Source organism: Microcebus murinus, chromosome 24 (assembly GCF_040939455.1).
Source record: "Microcebus murinus isolate Inina chromosome 24, M.murinus_Inina_mat1.0, whole genome shotgun sequence".
Lineage (NCBI taxonomy): Eukaryota > Metazoa > Chordata > Mammalia > Primates > Cheirogaleidae > Microcebus > Microcebus murinus.
This window is the reverse complement of record NC_134127.1, coordinates 19,389,984-19,405,150: the sequence shown is the minus strand read 5'-3', so window position 1 is coordinate 19,405,150 and position 15,167 is coordinate 19,389,984. Positions and strand designations below refer to the sequence as shown.

Here is a 15,167-nt window from a genome sequence, read left to right as displayed (position 1 = left end):
GGGACTACAGGCATGCGTCACCATGCCCGGCTAATTTTTTTTTTTTTTTGGTATATATATTTTTAGTTGGTCAATTAATTTCTTTCTATTTTTAGTAGAGATGGGGTCTCGCTCAGGCTGGTTTCGAACTCCTGACCCTGAGTAATCCACCTGCCTCAGCCTCCCAGAGTGCTAGGATTACAGGCATGAGCCACCATAGGTAATGAGCCACCTATAGGTAAATCTTTATAAGCACCGTTCTTTCATTATTGAAGCTTCCAACATGATATCCCACAAAAGGGATTCATTCAGAAAAACATCCAGTGAATGAAGGAAATAATTTTTGTTTTTCTTTTTTAGAGATGAGGTCTCGCTCTGTTACCCAGGCTGGAGCACAGTGGCATGATCATAGCTCACTGCAGCCTTGAACTCCTGGGCTCAAGTGATCCCCCCACCTCAGTCTCCCAAGTAGCTGAGACTACAGGTGTCTGCCATCACATCTGGCTCGTTTTTAAATATTTTGTAGAGATGGGGTCTTGCCCTATTGTTCAGACTGGTCTTAAACTCCTGGCTCAAGCTATCCTCCTTCCTTAGCCTCCCAGAATTCTGGGATTACAGATGTGATCTGTAAAATCTCTGCATCAACACAAAAATAATCTTTCAAAAATATTTTAAGGGAAAAATTGAAAGGAAAAAATTAAAGACAAAATTTTTTTCCCTCCTTTTATTTCATTATATTATGGGGGTACAGATATTGTTGGGGTTACATATATTGCCCCTGCCACCCCTCCTCTCCTGTGCCAGTGCTTCAAGCGTGCCCAAATCCCAGTTGGACACGCATTACACTCATTATGCACATCACACCCATTATGTAGGTATACCCCCTTCCCTTCCTCCCCCCTCCCACCTGCCTACCACTCGATGAAAGGATTTTTTGGGTTTTTTTTTGACATTTTGGTTACATTATATATCTTTGCCTCTCCCTAAGAAGGGTTAGAGGTATTCCCTTCCCCTCCACAATGTTCACCACATCTTTAAGATGTGCTCCCCCCCAAATCCCTGGTGCACACTACCACCATTTGAACAACATAGTTTTAGTCAGTCAGTACCAATTTGATGGTGAGTAGATGTAGAGCCCATTTTCCAGATCTTGAGTCGCCTCACTTTGGATAATGGGCTTAAGCTTAATCCAGGATAGCATAAATGGTGCAAGCTCACCGTCATTTCTCAGAATTAAGTAATATTCCATTGTGAGCATATACCAAATTTTAATTATCCACTGGTGAATTGACGGGCACTTGGGTTGTTTCCATGACTGTGCAATCGTGAATTGTGCTGCCATAAACATTCAGGTGCAGATGTCTTTGTAATAGAATGTCTTATGCTCTTTTGGCTAGATGCCCAACAATGCTATTGCTGGGTCGAATGGTATTTCTATTTCTAGCTGTTTGAGACATCTCCAAATTCTTTTCCAGAAAGGTTGCGCTAATTTGCAGTCCTACCAGCAGTGTAAGAGTGTGCCTGTCTCTCTACATCCTCACCAGCATTTGTTGTTTTGGGTTTTCTTGATATAGGCCATTCTCACTGGGGTTAGGTGGTATCTCATTGTGGCTTTTTTTGTTTTTTTTTTTAGTATAAATATTTATTGGCACTTGCTGTCTTGTATTGGTAGCCAACCTATGGGAGGCAATTTGATGATTAAGTAAAGAATGAATATTAGATGATATTTTAATTTATGTTAATAAGTAATACTCATTGTGGTTCTGATCTGCATTTCTGATGATTAGAGATGTTGAGCATTTTTTTATATGTTTGCTGGCCATTATTCTGTCTTCTTTGGAGAAGTTTCTGTTCATTTCTGTTGCCCATTTCTTGATGGGGTTGTTTGATTTTTTCTTGTTAAATCTTTTAAGTTCTAGATAGATTCTTGTTATTAGACTTTTATCAGAAGTGTAGAGAGCAAATATTTTCTCCCACTCTATGGGTTGTCTATTTGCTCTAATGATAGTTTCCTTGGCTGTGCAGAAACTTTTCAATTTGATCACATCCCATTTGTTTATTTTTGATGCCGTGGAGATAGCCTTGGGAGTCTTCCTCAAAAATTCTTTGCCTAGACCAATGTCTGATAGGGTTTTCCTGACATCATCTTCTAGGATTCTTAAGGTTTCATGTCTTAGGTTCAAGTCTGTTATCCATCTTGAGTGAATTTTTGTGAGAGGTGAGAGGTAGGGATCCTGTTTGACTCTTTTGCATGTCGCGAACCAGTTTTCCCAGCACCACTTATTGAAGAGAGATTCTTTTCCCCATTGTATATTTTTGTCTGCTTTATCAATGATTAGGTTGCTGTATACTGAGGGTTTCATCTCTGGTATCTCAGATCTATTCCAGATATCGATGCTTCTGTTCTTGTGCCAGTACCAGACTGATTTAACTATTATTGCTTTATAATACAGCTTGAAGTCAGGAAGACTAATGCCTCCCAGTTTGTTCTTTTTACTTAAAATTGCTTTGGCTATACGAGGTTTTTATGGTTCCATACAAAGTGAAGAATTATTTTTTCTAGATCTTTAAAGAAGGCTGGTGGTATTTTGATGGGGATTGCATTGATTCTGTAGATCACTTTAGGTAATATTGACATTTTAACAATATTAATTATACCAATCCATGAGCAAGGTAGATTTTTCCATCTGTTTAAATCATCCGCAATTTCTTTTTTTAGTGTTTCATAGTTCTCTTTGTATAAATCTTTCGTATCTTTCGCTAAGTACACTCCTAGATATTTAATTTTCTTTGGGGCTATAGTTAAAGGGTATTGCATTTTTTATTTGAGTTTCTGCTTGATGGTTCTTGGAATATATGAATGCTTCTGATTTGTGTATATTGATTTTATAACCTGAGACTTTACCAAATTCATTTATTAAGTCTAGGAGTCTCTTGGATGAATCCATGGGGTTTTCTAGGTATATGATTGGTGAAAAGTGAGAGTTTGATCTCATCTGCCCCCACTTGTATGCCCTTAATACCCCTCTATTGCCTGATTGCTATAGCTAGGACTTCGAGCACTATGTTGAATAGGAGAGGAGAGAGTGGACATCCTTGTCTGGTTCCGGTTCAAAGAGGGAATGATTTCAATTTTTCCCCACTTAGAATGATATTAGCAGTGGGTTTGTCATAAATGGATTTGATAAGTTTGAGGTATGAGCCGTTTATCCCTATTTTGTTAAGAGTTTTTATCATAAAGGTGTGTTGGACATTGTCAAATGCTTTTTCTGCATCTATTGACAGAATCATATGGTCTTTCTTCTTGTTTTTATTTATGAGGTGAATTGCATTTATAGACGTACGTATGTTGAACCAGCCTTGCATCCCTGGAATAAAGCCCACCTGGTCATGGTAGATTATTTTTTTGGTGTGCTGCTGGATTCTATTTGCTAAAATTTTGTTAAGAATGTTTGCATCTGTGTTCATGACGAATATTGGTCTGTAGTTCTCTTTTTTTGTTGCATCCTTTCCTGGCTTTGGTATCAAAGTGATGTTGGTTTCGCAGAATGAGTTGGGAAGGATACCTTCCTTCTCAATGGTGTGGAATAGTTTCTGTAGTATAGGTATGAGGAGTTCATCTTTGAATGTTTGGTAGAACTCTGAAGTGTAGCCATCTGGTCTGGGACTTTTCCGTTTGGGGAGGTTATCAATTACTGCTCCAATTTCTGAGCTTTTGATTGGTCTATTCAGGAATTCTGTTACCTCTTGGGTGAACTTAGGGAGATTGTATGAATCTAGAAATTTGTCCATTTCCTCTTCATTATGTAGTTTTGGGGCATATAGTTTTTTATAGTAGTCAAATATGTTTTGAATTTCCAATGTGTCTGTTGTGATTTCTCCTTTTTCATTTCTTATTGAGTTTATTACCGTCCTTTCCCTTTGAGCCCTTATCAGTCTAGCTAGAGGGCCATCAATTTTGTTTATCTTTTAAAAAAACCAGCTTCTGGTTTTGTTGATCTTCAGTATAGCTCTCTTGTTCTCCATTTCATTAAGTTCTGCTTTGATTTTTGTTATTTCTTTTCTTCTACTAGGATTGGAATTTATTCTCTCTTTCTAATTTCTTGAGCTTATTCGTTAGGATGTCAGTATCTAAGCTTTCTGTTTTTTGTATGTGAGCATTAACTGCTATTAGTTTTCCTCTCAGGTAAGCTTTTAATGTATCCCACATATTTTGGTAACTAGTATCTCCATTATCATTATCTTCAAAGAAACTCTTGACTTCTCTCTGAATTTCTTTGTTGACCCAATAATTTTTCAATAATATACTGTTTAGTTTCCATGATTTTGTGAGGCATTGAGTGTTTCTATTGGAATTGAACTGTAATTTTATACCACTATGGTCAGAAAAGATACAAGGTATAATTTCTATTTTCTTGAATTTTTTGAGATCTGATTTCCAGCCTAGAGTGTGATCAATTTTGGAGAAGGATCCATGGGCTGCTGAGAAGAATGTATATTCAACTTTATTTGGATGGAATGTTCTGTAGAGATCTGTCAGACCTTTTTGATAAATGGCTCTGTTCAGGTCTATTATTTCTTTGCTTATTTTATGTTTGGAGGATCTATCCAAATCATTCAGTGGGGTGTTGAAATCCCCTGCTACTATGGTAGTGTTGTGTAACATGGTGTTTAGATTATAGACACTGTTTGCTTTATGTAATTGGGTGCTCCTGCATTGGGTGCATAAATATTAAGAATTGTGAAATCTTCTTGTTGGATCTTCCCTTTTACCATTACAAAATAGCCATCTTTATCCTTTTTTACTTTTGCTATTTTAAAACTTATGTTATCTGCAAATAGTACAGCTACCACAGCTTTCTTTTGGCTTCCATTTGACTGGATGATAGTTTTCCATCCCTTGATCTTCAGCGGAAAACATTTTTGTTGGTTATATGTGTTTCCTGATGACAGCAGGTACTTGGTTTGTGGGTTTTTATCCACTCTGCCAGTCTATGTCTCTTCAGGGGACAGTTTAAACCATTTACATTTATTGAGAGGATTGAGATTGGAAGAAGGATTCCATTCATATTGTTGGCTGGAGTCTTGTTGCTTTGTCTTATTCTTTGAGCCATCATGTAGTTCGAGATCTAAGCTTTAATTATTTGAAGATTTTACTTTGAGGAGTGTCTATTGCCCTGTTCAGTTAGAAAAGCAGGTCTGAGAACTTCTTGTAGGGCTGGTCTGGACTTTGCAAATTCCTTCAGTGATTGCTTGTCTGAGAAGGACTTTATCTCTCCCTCATAAATGAAACTTAAGTTTTGCTGGATACAGAATTCTAGGTTGGGCTTTGTTTTGTTGTAGAAGATTAAGGATAGGCACCCAGTCCCTCCTGGCTTGTAATATTTCAGACGAGAAGTCTGCTGTTAGTCTGATAGGTTTTCCTTTCTAGGTTAATTGTTGTTTTTGTCTCGCTGCACGGAGGATTGCTTCTTTCACGTTTACTTTGGTCAATCTAATGACCATGTGACGGGGTGATTGTCTTTTCATGTTGAGTCACCCAGGGGTTCGGTGTGCTTCTTATATTTGGATATCCAGATTTTTGGCCAGACCCAGCATATTTTCCTCCAGTATTCCATGAAATAGGTTTTCCGGCCTTTGTGATTGTTCCTCTTCTCCTTCTGGAATCCCAATCACCCTGAAATTTGGCTTTTTTACATAATCCCACACTTCTTATAGGCTTTGATCTTGTTTCTTGTTTCTGTGTTCTCTTTCTTCCTCTGATTTGTTTAGCACATAGGCATAATCTTCGAGCTCTGAGATTCTTTCCTCTGCATGGTCCATCCTGTTCTTGATGCTTTCCACTGTACTATAGAGATCCTTGATTGTTTCCTTCATTGCCAAAATTTCTGATTGGTTTTTCTGGATAATTTCAATTTATTTGGAGTATTTTTCATTCATTTCCTGAATTGTTCTTATAGTATCTGTGTTGTGATTCTATTTTCTCTTTGATTCCATTGAGCTTTCTAACAATCCATATTGGAAATTCTTCCTCCGTCAGTTTGATCATATCATGTAAGTTGGTGTCAGTTGATAGAGGTCGAGTGTTTTCTTTTGGAGGTGACTTTTCTCTCTGCTCCTTCCTGATTCCTGTGATATTCCGCTGGTTCTTTCTCATCAGGATCAGACTGACAGGGCAGTAGCATGAGTTGTCCCTCTCAGTTCTCTGACTCTCCAAACACCGAGTTGGAGACCAGGGACAGAAATAGGAACAGTCTCTTTCCCAGCACTGTCCCAAGGCGGAGTTGTGATCTTTGGCATGAAGCACACGGTCCCAAATTGCAGGGGGGTGTGAATTAAAGTGTCTCTCCCATTTATATTTTGGAGAAACAATCTTCTTCGCAGATGCACCTTGCCGAGATGGGTTCCGCTCTTTGGACACTCAGAGCAGGTGCCTTTGGTTTCAGCTGAAGACTCTCTTGTCCCTCTGTATCCCGGTGAATGTCTGAAGGCTTACGAAGCTGTTCCTGTGGAAGTGCAGGATGTTCGGACACGTTTGTCCACTTTCCCTACTTTCCACCCTAGGAGCAAAGAGCCCGGAGGACATCCCTACTCTACCATTTTTTTCGGTTGAAAATCTCAAGACAAAATTTCTTAATAAGGCTGAACAAAGACTATTATTTTACATTATACCACAGAAGAGCTGAAAGAAAAATGGCATAAATATAAGAACAAATTAAAATTAGGAACAAATCAATTAGATCCAAATGTCCAAAACCAGGATAATAACTAATGATACATCAGTATGATGGATTACTTTGCAATCATTAAAATCACTTTCTAACTACTATAATATGATCCTGATTTTGCAAAAATAAATAGTAATGTATACATAAGGAAAACTCAATGAGTTCAAACTTAGCAGTGATTATCTCTGGGTGAAGGGTAATTATGGGGGACTTTTACTTTTTATGACTTCTACTGCTTGTTTTAAAAAAAATAACAAACACCTATTTTATCTATTAATATAATCAAAAACACTGTAATGATGTTATCATAAAAGTCTATTATAAAAAACAAGGATAAAAATAATAAATAAATAAATAATAACTAACTAAAAAACAAGGATACCCATTGGCAAGGGTATTAGAATCACACTCATGCTCAGAAAAGCAAAAACTGTTGAGCCTTTCTAGACGGCAACTAGCCATGTATAATAAAAATATTAAAAACATAAATGTCTCTAAATTATTTCACTTCCATAAATGTAACCTAAGAAAATATTAGCATGTGCCAAGACTGAGTTAGAAGGATGTTCACTGCATCCCTAATAGGAAAATAATAAATTCAATTTGAATATAAAAGGATAAGAAATTGTTAATAGAAAGTACTGGTGGACGGGCTGGGCAAGGTGGCTCATGCCTATAATCCTAAGCACTCTGGGAGGCTGAGGTGGGAGAATCGTTTGAGCTCAGGAGTTCAAAACCAGCCTAAGCAAGAGCAAGACCCCCGTCTCTACCAAAAATAGAAAAAAATTAGCCGGGCATGGTGGCATATGCCTGTAGTCCCAGCTACTCGAGAGGCTGAGGCAGAAGGATCGCTTGAGCTCAGGAGTTTGAGGTTGCTGTGAGCTAGGCTGATGCCACAGCACTCTAGACAGGGCAACAGAGTGAGACACTGTCTCAAAAAATAAAAAAAAAGAAAGTACTGGGCAGCCATTAAAAAATATTTATTGGCCAGGCACAGTGGCTCACGCCTGTAATCCTAGCACTCTGGGAGGCCGAGGTGGGAGGATCACTCAAGGTCGGGAGTTCGAAACCAGCCTGAGCAAGAGCGAGACCCCGTCTCTACTAAAAACAGAAATAAAATTAATTGGTCAACTAAAAATATAGAGAGAAAAAATTAGCTGGGCATAGTGGCACATGCCTGTAGTCCCAGCTACTTAGGAGGCTGAAGCAGAAGGATTGCTTGAGCCCAGGAGTTTGAGGTTGCTGTGAGCTAGGCTGACGCCACGGCACTCTAGTCAGAGCGACAGAGTGAGACTCGGTCTCAAAAAAAAAAATAAAATAAATATATATATATATATATTTGTTTATTTTTTACAGACAGGATCCCCTCTATTGCCCAGGCTGAAGTGCAGTGGTGAAATCATAGCTCGCTGCAGCCTCAATCTCCTGGGCTCAAGAGATCCTCCTGCCTCATCCTCTAGAGTAGGCAGAACTACAGGTACGCATGGTTGGCCAATTTTTAAAAATCTGTTATAGAGACAAGGTCTCACTATGTTGCCCAGGCTGGTCTTAAACTCCTGACCTCAAGTGATCCTCCTGCCTCAGCCTCCCAAAGCACTGGGATTACAGGTGTGAGCCATTGCGCCGAGACTAAAAATATTTAGAAAAATATTAAATTACTTAGGAAAACATTCAAAATATATTAAAACAAAAAAGGAAACCACATGAATACATATTTCACGGATGTGTGTATACACACATACCACATAAAAAAGATTGAAGAATATTTTCCAAAATGTTAACAGTGGCTACTTTGATGTAGCAAGATTATAGACAGACTTTTTCCTTCTTTTTCTACATGTTCAAATAATATTTAATAACATGAAAACATGATCATGATATAATATTAAATGAAAAAGGAGATACAAACCATATATAGTATAATCATATTATATGAAAAAGATTATCCTAAAAAATAATTTTAGGAGAAGTACAAATATTGAAAACATTATCTTTTATATGCATCTAAAATAAATCACTAAGATATTATCTTTGATTGATGCAATTATTGATGGCTTTATTAAATCCTTCTTTACATGTTCTAGTATTTCCACAATTTCCTTATTGATTACACATTACTTTTAGAAGCAGGAAAGAAGAAAATAAGAAACAAGGAGTAAATTCAGAGTGCAAGAGAACTAAAGAAAAAACAGAATTAATTATTTTGGTATAATTTCAAAAGAAAAGTGAAAAGTAATACTAGCCAAAACTTTTTGAACACTTGCTATGTGCCAGATATTACGCTAAAGATTTACCATTTAGTTCATACATAACTCAATCATTACCCTCATTTTACAGATAAGGAAAATAAGAGATGCGAAGCAATTTGCTCAAAGTAAACAAGATTGTAAGTGGCAGAGCTGGGATTCAAAGCCAGAAGAGCTGACACCAAAGTCCAAGGACTTCACCACCACCACATACAGCCTCTGCGCTATGAATCCTGCCTGCACAAAATACAACACAGCCTCTCAGGCAGACTGCAGGTGGAAAGGGCCATGGGAAAATTAGATCCTAGCTATCCTATTCTCAGGGCTGTGTATACTGTCCAGTGAGCATGTAGTAAGGGCAGTGCTGACAATGCCCACATAATATGCCCATATCAACTACAGCTTTGCTTTGCCTTGGTGCAATTTTTAGAAAAAAGATAAAACATCTTTCCAAAAAAGAAAAATAGATTGTACAAATAGGAGAGTCTCTTATGGCTACATGAAAAATGACAGTAGTATGTTCAAGGAAACACCAGTTAATTGCTGAGAGCGGTAAAAAGTTGAAAAAAAAAGAAGAAAAAAGAGAAAAAGAAAAACTCATAGAACTTTAGCTCGATCCCTGGGAAATACAGAGGAAAAACATTTGTAAAAGACACTGGCAAATTAAGTCAAGGAAACTGAAGTATCATGACTGGGATGAAAAAAAAACAAGTATAAGAATAAATCAAAAACTCCAAAATAAAGACAAGACAGGAAGCTATCACCGAGACTCAACCAAGCTCTAAAATCATCATGGGCTGATGCCTGCTCCCACCCCCCCACACCTTCTGGTTACCTTGTGTACATCCTTCTGCAAATAGAGCCCCCAGCGTGTCAGTTCATTGCTGGCCGTTGGGTTCTTTGAAATCCTCTGTAGCAAGCACTCCAAAGCATTGTGGTGCTGTTTGGGGCTCAGGTTGATCTGTTGGGTCAGATCCTTTATAAACAGAATTAAAATGGAGATAATAACGTATATGTATTACTTTCTCCAGTGTGAGGTTAAATAAACCTCAATGTGTTTAAAATGCTTCCATAAGAAACCTCCTTCCCCTTGAAATCAGTAGAAATCTTCAAGTCTCTCTAAGGATGTTTGTTAATAAGTATCTCTTAAGAATGTGAATGAAATAGAAGGTTAAAACTTGAATAACAAAAGAAAGAATTTTCCTCCTTAGTGATGTATGAATCTAATCTCTTTCTCAAAGCATGCTTTGACTTTAAAATGTCTAAGAGATTCTATAAAACATAAGCAATGGGGGCTTGATCACAGCCATTTAAAATGTGGGAAAAACAGGGGGGGAGAGCAATATAGAAAGCATCCTACCAGAACAGAAAACCGTAGTTAGTCTGACACTTTATGTCATGTTATACTAGCCTTTTAATTTTACCATAAGCCACTTTTTTGCTCAGAACTTGCCATAGTGTTTGACCCATAATAGGTGCGTGCTGAATATTTACTGTTGAGTAATGTCTAACAGGTGTGTATAAAGGTTCTGAAACACATAAGGGAGATCTTCATTTATCCTTCTGGGGCGAACGATATGTACAGCTGCTGCTTCCTGCCAGGCAGTCATTAGGGTAAGTCCATGGGGCTATACAGACAGCTCTGTGATCATAAAGTCATCAGCCAACTGGGAGTCATAAGGAAATGGCCTTGAACAATTACATAAAGCAGGTCAAAGCAGAAGCACTGGAAGGTAAACATGGAAGAAATCTCTTACAGGAATTTTGAGCTTCACTAAGGCTCTTTATGTTACTAAAAGCTGTATGTGGCACATGGGTCCAAAACAGACAAGGACTGGAAAGGGAGGCGGCCACCAGGAACTCAAGGGTGGACAGGCCCAGGAGTCACAGACTGTGTGGAGAGCAAGCTCTCAGGCTCTGGACTCAAGCTGCTTGGGTGCAAGCTGTTGCATCCACCCCTGCTCAGCCACTGCCTATGAGACTTGAGCCCAATACTCACAGTACACTCAGAACCCAGCAAGATAAATTCTACCCTTGACTTCTGACTTGCTCACTTTTTGTTTCATTATCTCCTCCATACCTTCAAATAAACTGAAGGTTTATGGAAACGTTACAGTAATTTAGTGCTGTCAAAGAACTTTACTTGTGGTGCTATGACCATTTCACCATCATCCATCTGATTGGTGAGGATAAAGACAGACTTGCTCTTATTTTATAATCCAGTCCCTCTACTGTTCTAATGACCTTCAAAAGGCAGTTCGGATATGCTTTTTCATATTATGTGTGGGAGGGGACATGGATTATGTTTCACAGAGAGGAAAACTGGAGCCTGGAACAATGGACTTGCCCAGGTAACAGCGCAAGCCAGCATCAGGGTCTGAACCTGCCCTGGGTCTGACTCAAAACTGCCACCCAAAAGGCTGCCACTCAAAGCCGCATTTCCTGTTGACAATAGCAGGACTCTAACCTTCATGGCTCTGAAGTCTTTTTTCATCTTCTCGGGAATTCCGGTCATGAAGGAAAGCTCAGGAAGCAGCAGGATTTCGCCTTTTAGCAGCTTTGACCGGAGAAGGGAGAGGAAGAAAAAGGAAGTAAAAGAGAATCGTGTTCCCCTGACCCACATGAAACATGCCGTGCCCAGGGCTGGTCCTGCAGTGACATGGCTTGTGCATTAAGGACATAAAACCACAGGGAAGAGGGTAGTGAAACTAGAAATACTAGAATACTAAAATATTAGAAGTATTTTACCCTTTCCCCCTTGGTCACAAGACAGATAGCCTGTTATACTAGGTTAAATATTGAAACTGTCAAAAGGAGAGGAAAAACTAGAAAAACAAACAAAAAAAATCTGTCCCTCTTGGGCCTCAGTCAAAGGTAAGCGATTATATCCTATTAAGCTGTGTGCCTCAGTCTCATCTCATCCTGCTGATCTTCAGTTTTCACACTGAAGATAGGGGAGTCAGGTGACAAGGCATTTTCCTCCAGCCCTACCACTGTTAAAATAAACGTCTATACCTTCCCTAAGGGACCCAGAGTTTTATCTTCATTCACAGGAAGTTCTCCTTATTCCTTTACCCTACATTGCTCACGTGGATATAGAACTCCTCCTTGTGGGGATGTCAAAAGTAAATGCTACCAGTGTGAAGTGGCACCTCTAGCTGGATAAGACAGATGAAACCCGGCATGGCTTTCCCCAGCCACACTGCAGTCACGCTCCCTGGCTCTCACAGAGCCGTGAGGACGGCTGAGAGGATGGAGAACGTGAGCTAGAAATGTAATCCTGACATCCCCACTCACCGTCCCATGGTTGTTCTGTCTCTCACTGGGCCTATGGATCAGCAGTGGCTGGTCCTCGTCCTTAATTGTGATACCATAGTTTTTGCTAGAGCAGGGCAGAGGCAGGAAAAAATTTCAGAAGCAACATCACTACTCTTACAGCAACACAATCTGAGTCTCTTAATCAGGACTAAGGTATATAATTTACATAATAACCTTGTCAAGGATCCACTGGAAACTGGTCATAATATATTTATAACTGAAAAAGCAGGCTCAAGTTGTATTGCAATTAAATAGAGGAGAAATAAGACTAAAAGTCTAGGGAAGAATTTGTTAAAAACTGTGTTAGGTTAAAGGGCTTAGGCAATAGAAAGATGAAATCATAGTCAAATGGTTAATAACTTGAATTTATCCAACCAGACTTCTAACAAAATCAGCAAAAGAAATACAATTCAAGCCCTAAGGTTAATTTATGAATAACTTCTGAAACTATAAGGATAGCATATTCAGGTCAAGTCCTACAAATAAACTCAACTTAACCTTAGGTGCATTACCAATTCAATTATTTTAAAAGTGTCAAGTTGTATGCTATGATGAAACTCAAAATCCTGCTAGAGGCCGGGCGCTGTGGCTCACGCCTGTAATCCTAGCTCTTGGGAGGCCGAGGCGGGCGGATTGCTCAAGGTCAGGAGTTCAAAACCAGCCTGAGCAAGAGCGAGACCCCGTCTCTACTATAAATAGAAAGAAATTAATTGGCCAACTGATATATATATAAAAAATTAGCCGGGCATAGTGGCGCATGCCTGTAGTCCCAGCTACTCGGGAGGCTGAGGCAGAAGGATCACTGGAGCCCAGGAGTTTGAGGTTGCTGTGAGCTAGGCTGACGCCACGGCACTCACTCTAGCCTGGACAACAAAGCGAGACTCTGTCTCAAAAAAAAAAAAAAAAAAAAAAAAAATCCTGCTAGAGAATGGTAAACTGCATCCCACCCCCATCTTAGGCCCCAATTCAGTCTCTTTCTACCTGTAGTATTCCAAGAACGTGATCTCTTTCCCATCAGACATCGTGAAGCTATCTTTTGGGGTCTTATTCCAATCCACATCATCAATACGATAGGTACGATTATTATATCGGGTGATAACAATATTGCCAACCAGAAGCTTAGTACACTCATCCTGGAAGTTTTCTTTATTCTGATGATACATGGCATGCCTTTGGAAAGAGACAAGAGACTTTGGGATCACAGTGTATACCCAGAGCAACAGAAAAGAGACAGGGGACTCAACTAAGTAATTCAGGGGTCCAACATAGCTACACAGCACCAGAAGGCTCCAATTGTGTCTTTTAAAAGATGGGACTCTCATCACTGTTATTTTTAACCTTACGAAAAAAAAAATCAACAAAAAATAATGAAAAAATAAAAATCATATTAAAAGCAGCAACTATAAGTTAATAAAGTTCCCTATATTCTTTAAAATAAGGTACTTTTATCAAAACAATTATTGTTTTCTATCATTACAAAGATAGTCTCTAAGAGTCACAAGAAAAGCATTCTTTTGTTGTATTTGCCCTTCCCTAGCTGAAGAGGGAACTTGCTACACAAGTGAGGCAAGTCCCCACGAGAAGACCTTAAGATGTGGAGATGAAAAGACCCCACAAAGGACATACTCTCGGGAACCCCGTGTAACAGTGCTGTGAGCAAGACGATGCAGGAACGCACTGGAACCAAGTGTAATGTTTTCCAAGAGCTAAAAGAAAACAACTGCCAGACCCAGAATTCTAAGTTAAAGGCAAGATGGAAGACGTTTTTACACAAAAACTTAAAGAATGTCACCAGCAGATCCCACACTAAATGACATATTACAGAGAGTTCTTCAGGCAAAGGTAAAATAATCCCAGATAGAATCCCCAGAGATTCAGGAAGGAATAAAAAACAACTAAAATTTCAGAATCCAAGGGTAAAGAAAAACTCCCCAAACTTTCAGAGGGACAGGAAGGAGTGAGGAGAGACATACAAAGACTGTGGAATCAGAAATCAAGATGGCTTAGATCTTTCAACAGCAAATCTAAAAGCAAAGACAATGGAGCAATGTTTTCAAAATTCGGATGGAAAAGCATCTCCGAGCTAGCATTATATACATATCAGACTAGACAACCAGTCTGTTAACAGAATACATTTTCAAACATGAAAGGTCTCAAAACTACTTCCTCCAATGCGCCCTTCCTCTGGAAAATACTGGAGGATGTGTGCTCTATGCAAGCACGGGCGTAAACCAAGAAGGCAGCAGCCATGGGATCTGAGAGACAGGAGTTTCCCCACAAGAGGGGAAGGAGAACCCCAAGACAGTGCTGGCCCAGCCAGCCTGGAGAGCAACCAGACAAATGAAAGCCAATCAGGTTTTCAAAGACATGTCTAACATGGTATTGAATTCAGTGGGGATGAGTCATTACACGAATTATTGAGAACTTAATAGCAACATGGGAAATTTAACCTTACATGGTAAACCTTCGTTGGCTTGCTACCTTTTAGAAGTATGCAAACCATTCCTGAACCATGAAGAGAAAAGCAGCTGCATGTATAAAGAATGAGCTCTTCTCACCTTCAGGAAAAGACTCTTTGGTGGCTTCCCGTGACCCTTAAGAACACAGAGGGCACAATGGACGAAGGTGGTGGAACACCAATGCTGTACCAGCTATGGGGTACACGGGAGGACAGGCACTGCAGAGCTGCCTGACAGCCGTTCACATGCTCTCTGGGGCTGAGCAGCTGGGCACCACAGCTGCACCCAGAACCAGGACCACAGGCACCCCAGGATCCGTGTGCGATATAAAGGGGCGATGCCTGATCCAGGTCTTCTGACTATCTTGGAGAATGGGGTCTCAAAGCTGGATCAAAACTGATATAGACTAACTAAGAAATGTAATTTTATGGGGGAGA

The 15,167-nt window shown here is 39.4% G+C and overlaps 1 protein-coding gene and 1 non-coding gene across 2 annotated transcripts in view; one reads left to right on the top strand and one right to left on the bottom strand.

Annotated features, from left to right (window-relative positions):
- PIWIL2 (piwi like RNA-mediated gene silencing 2) overlaps positions 1-15,167 on the bottom strand; it is a 50,337-nt gene that overhangs the window by 25,353 nt on the left and 9,817 nt on the right. The window contains exons 10-13 of the mRNA XM_012739283.3: positions 13,253-13,441; positions 12,251-12,335; positions 11,421-11,510; positions 9,789-9,929 (exon numbers count right to left, since the gene is read on the bottom strand). Coding sequence (XP_012594737.1) covers positions 9,789-9,929; positions 11,421-11,510; positions 12,251-12,335; positions 13,253-13,441 — 505 coding nt within the window. The remainder of the gene's footprint in view (positions 1-9,788; positions 9,930-11,420; positions 11,511-12,250; positions 12,336-13,252; positions 13,442-15,167) is intronic.
- On the top strand, positions 9,261-9,387 carry LOC142864297 (U4atac minor spliceosomal RNA). Its single transcript, XR_012914822.1, has one exon. It is a non-coding gene; the product is annotated as a U4atac minor spliceosomal RNA (small nuclear RNA).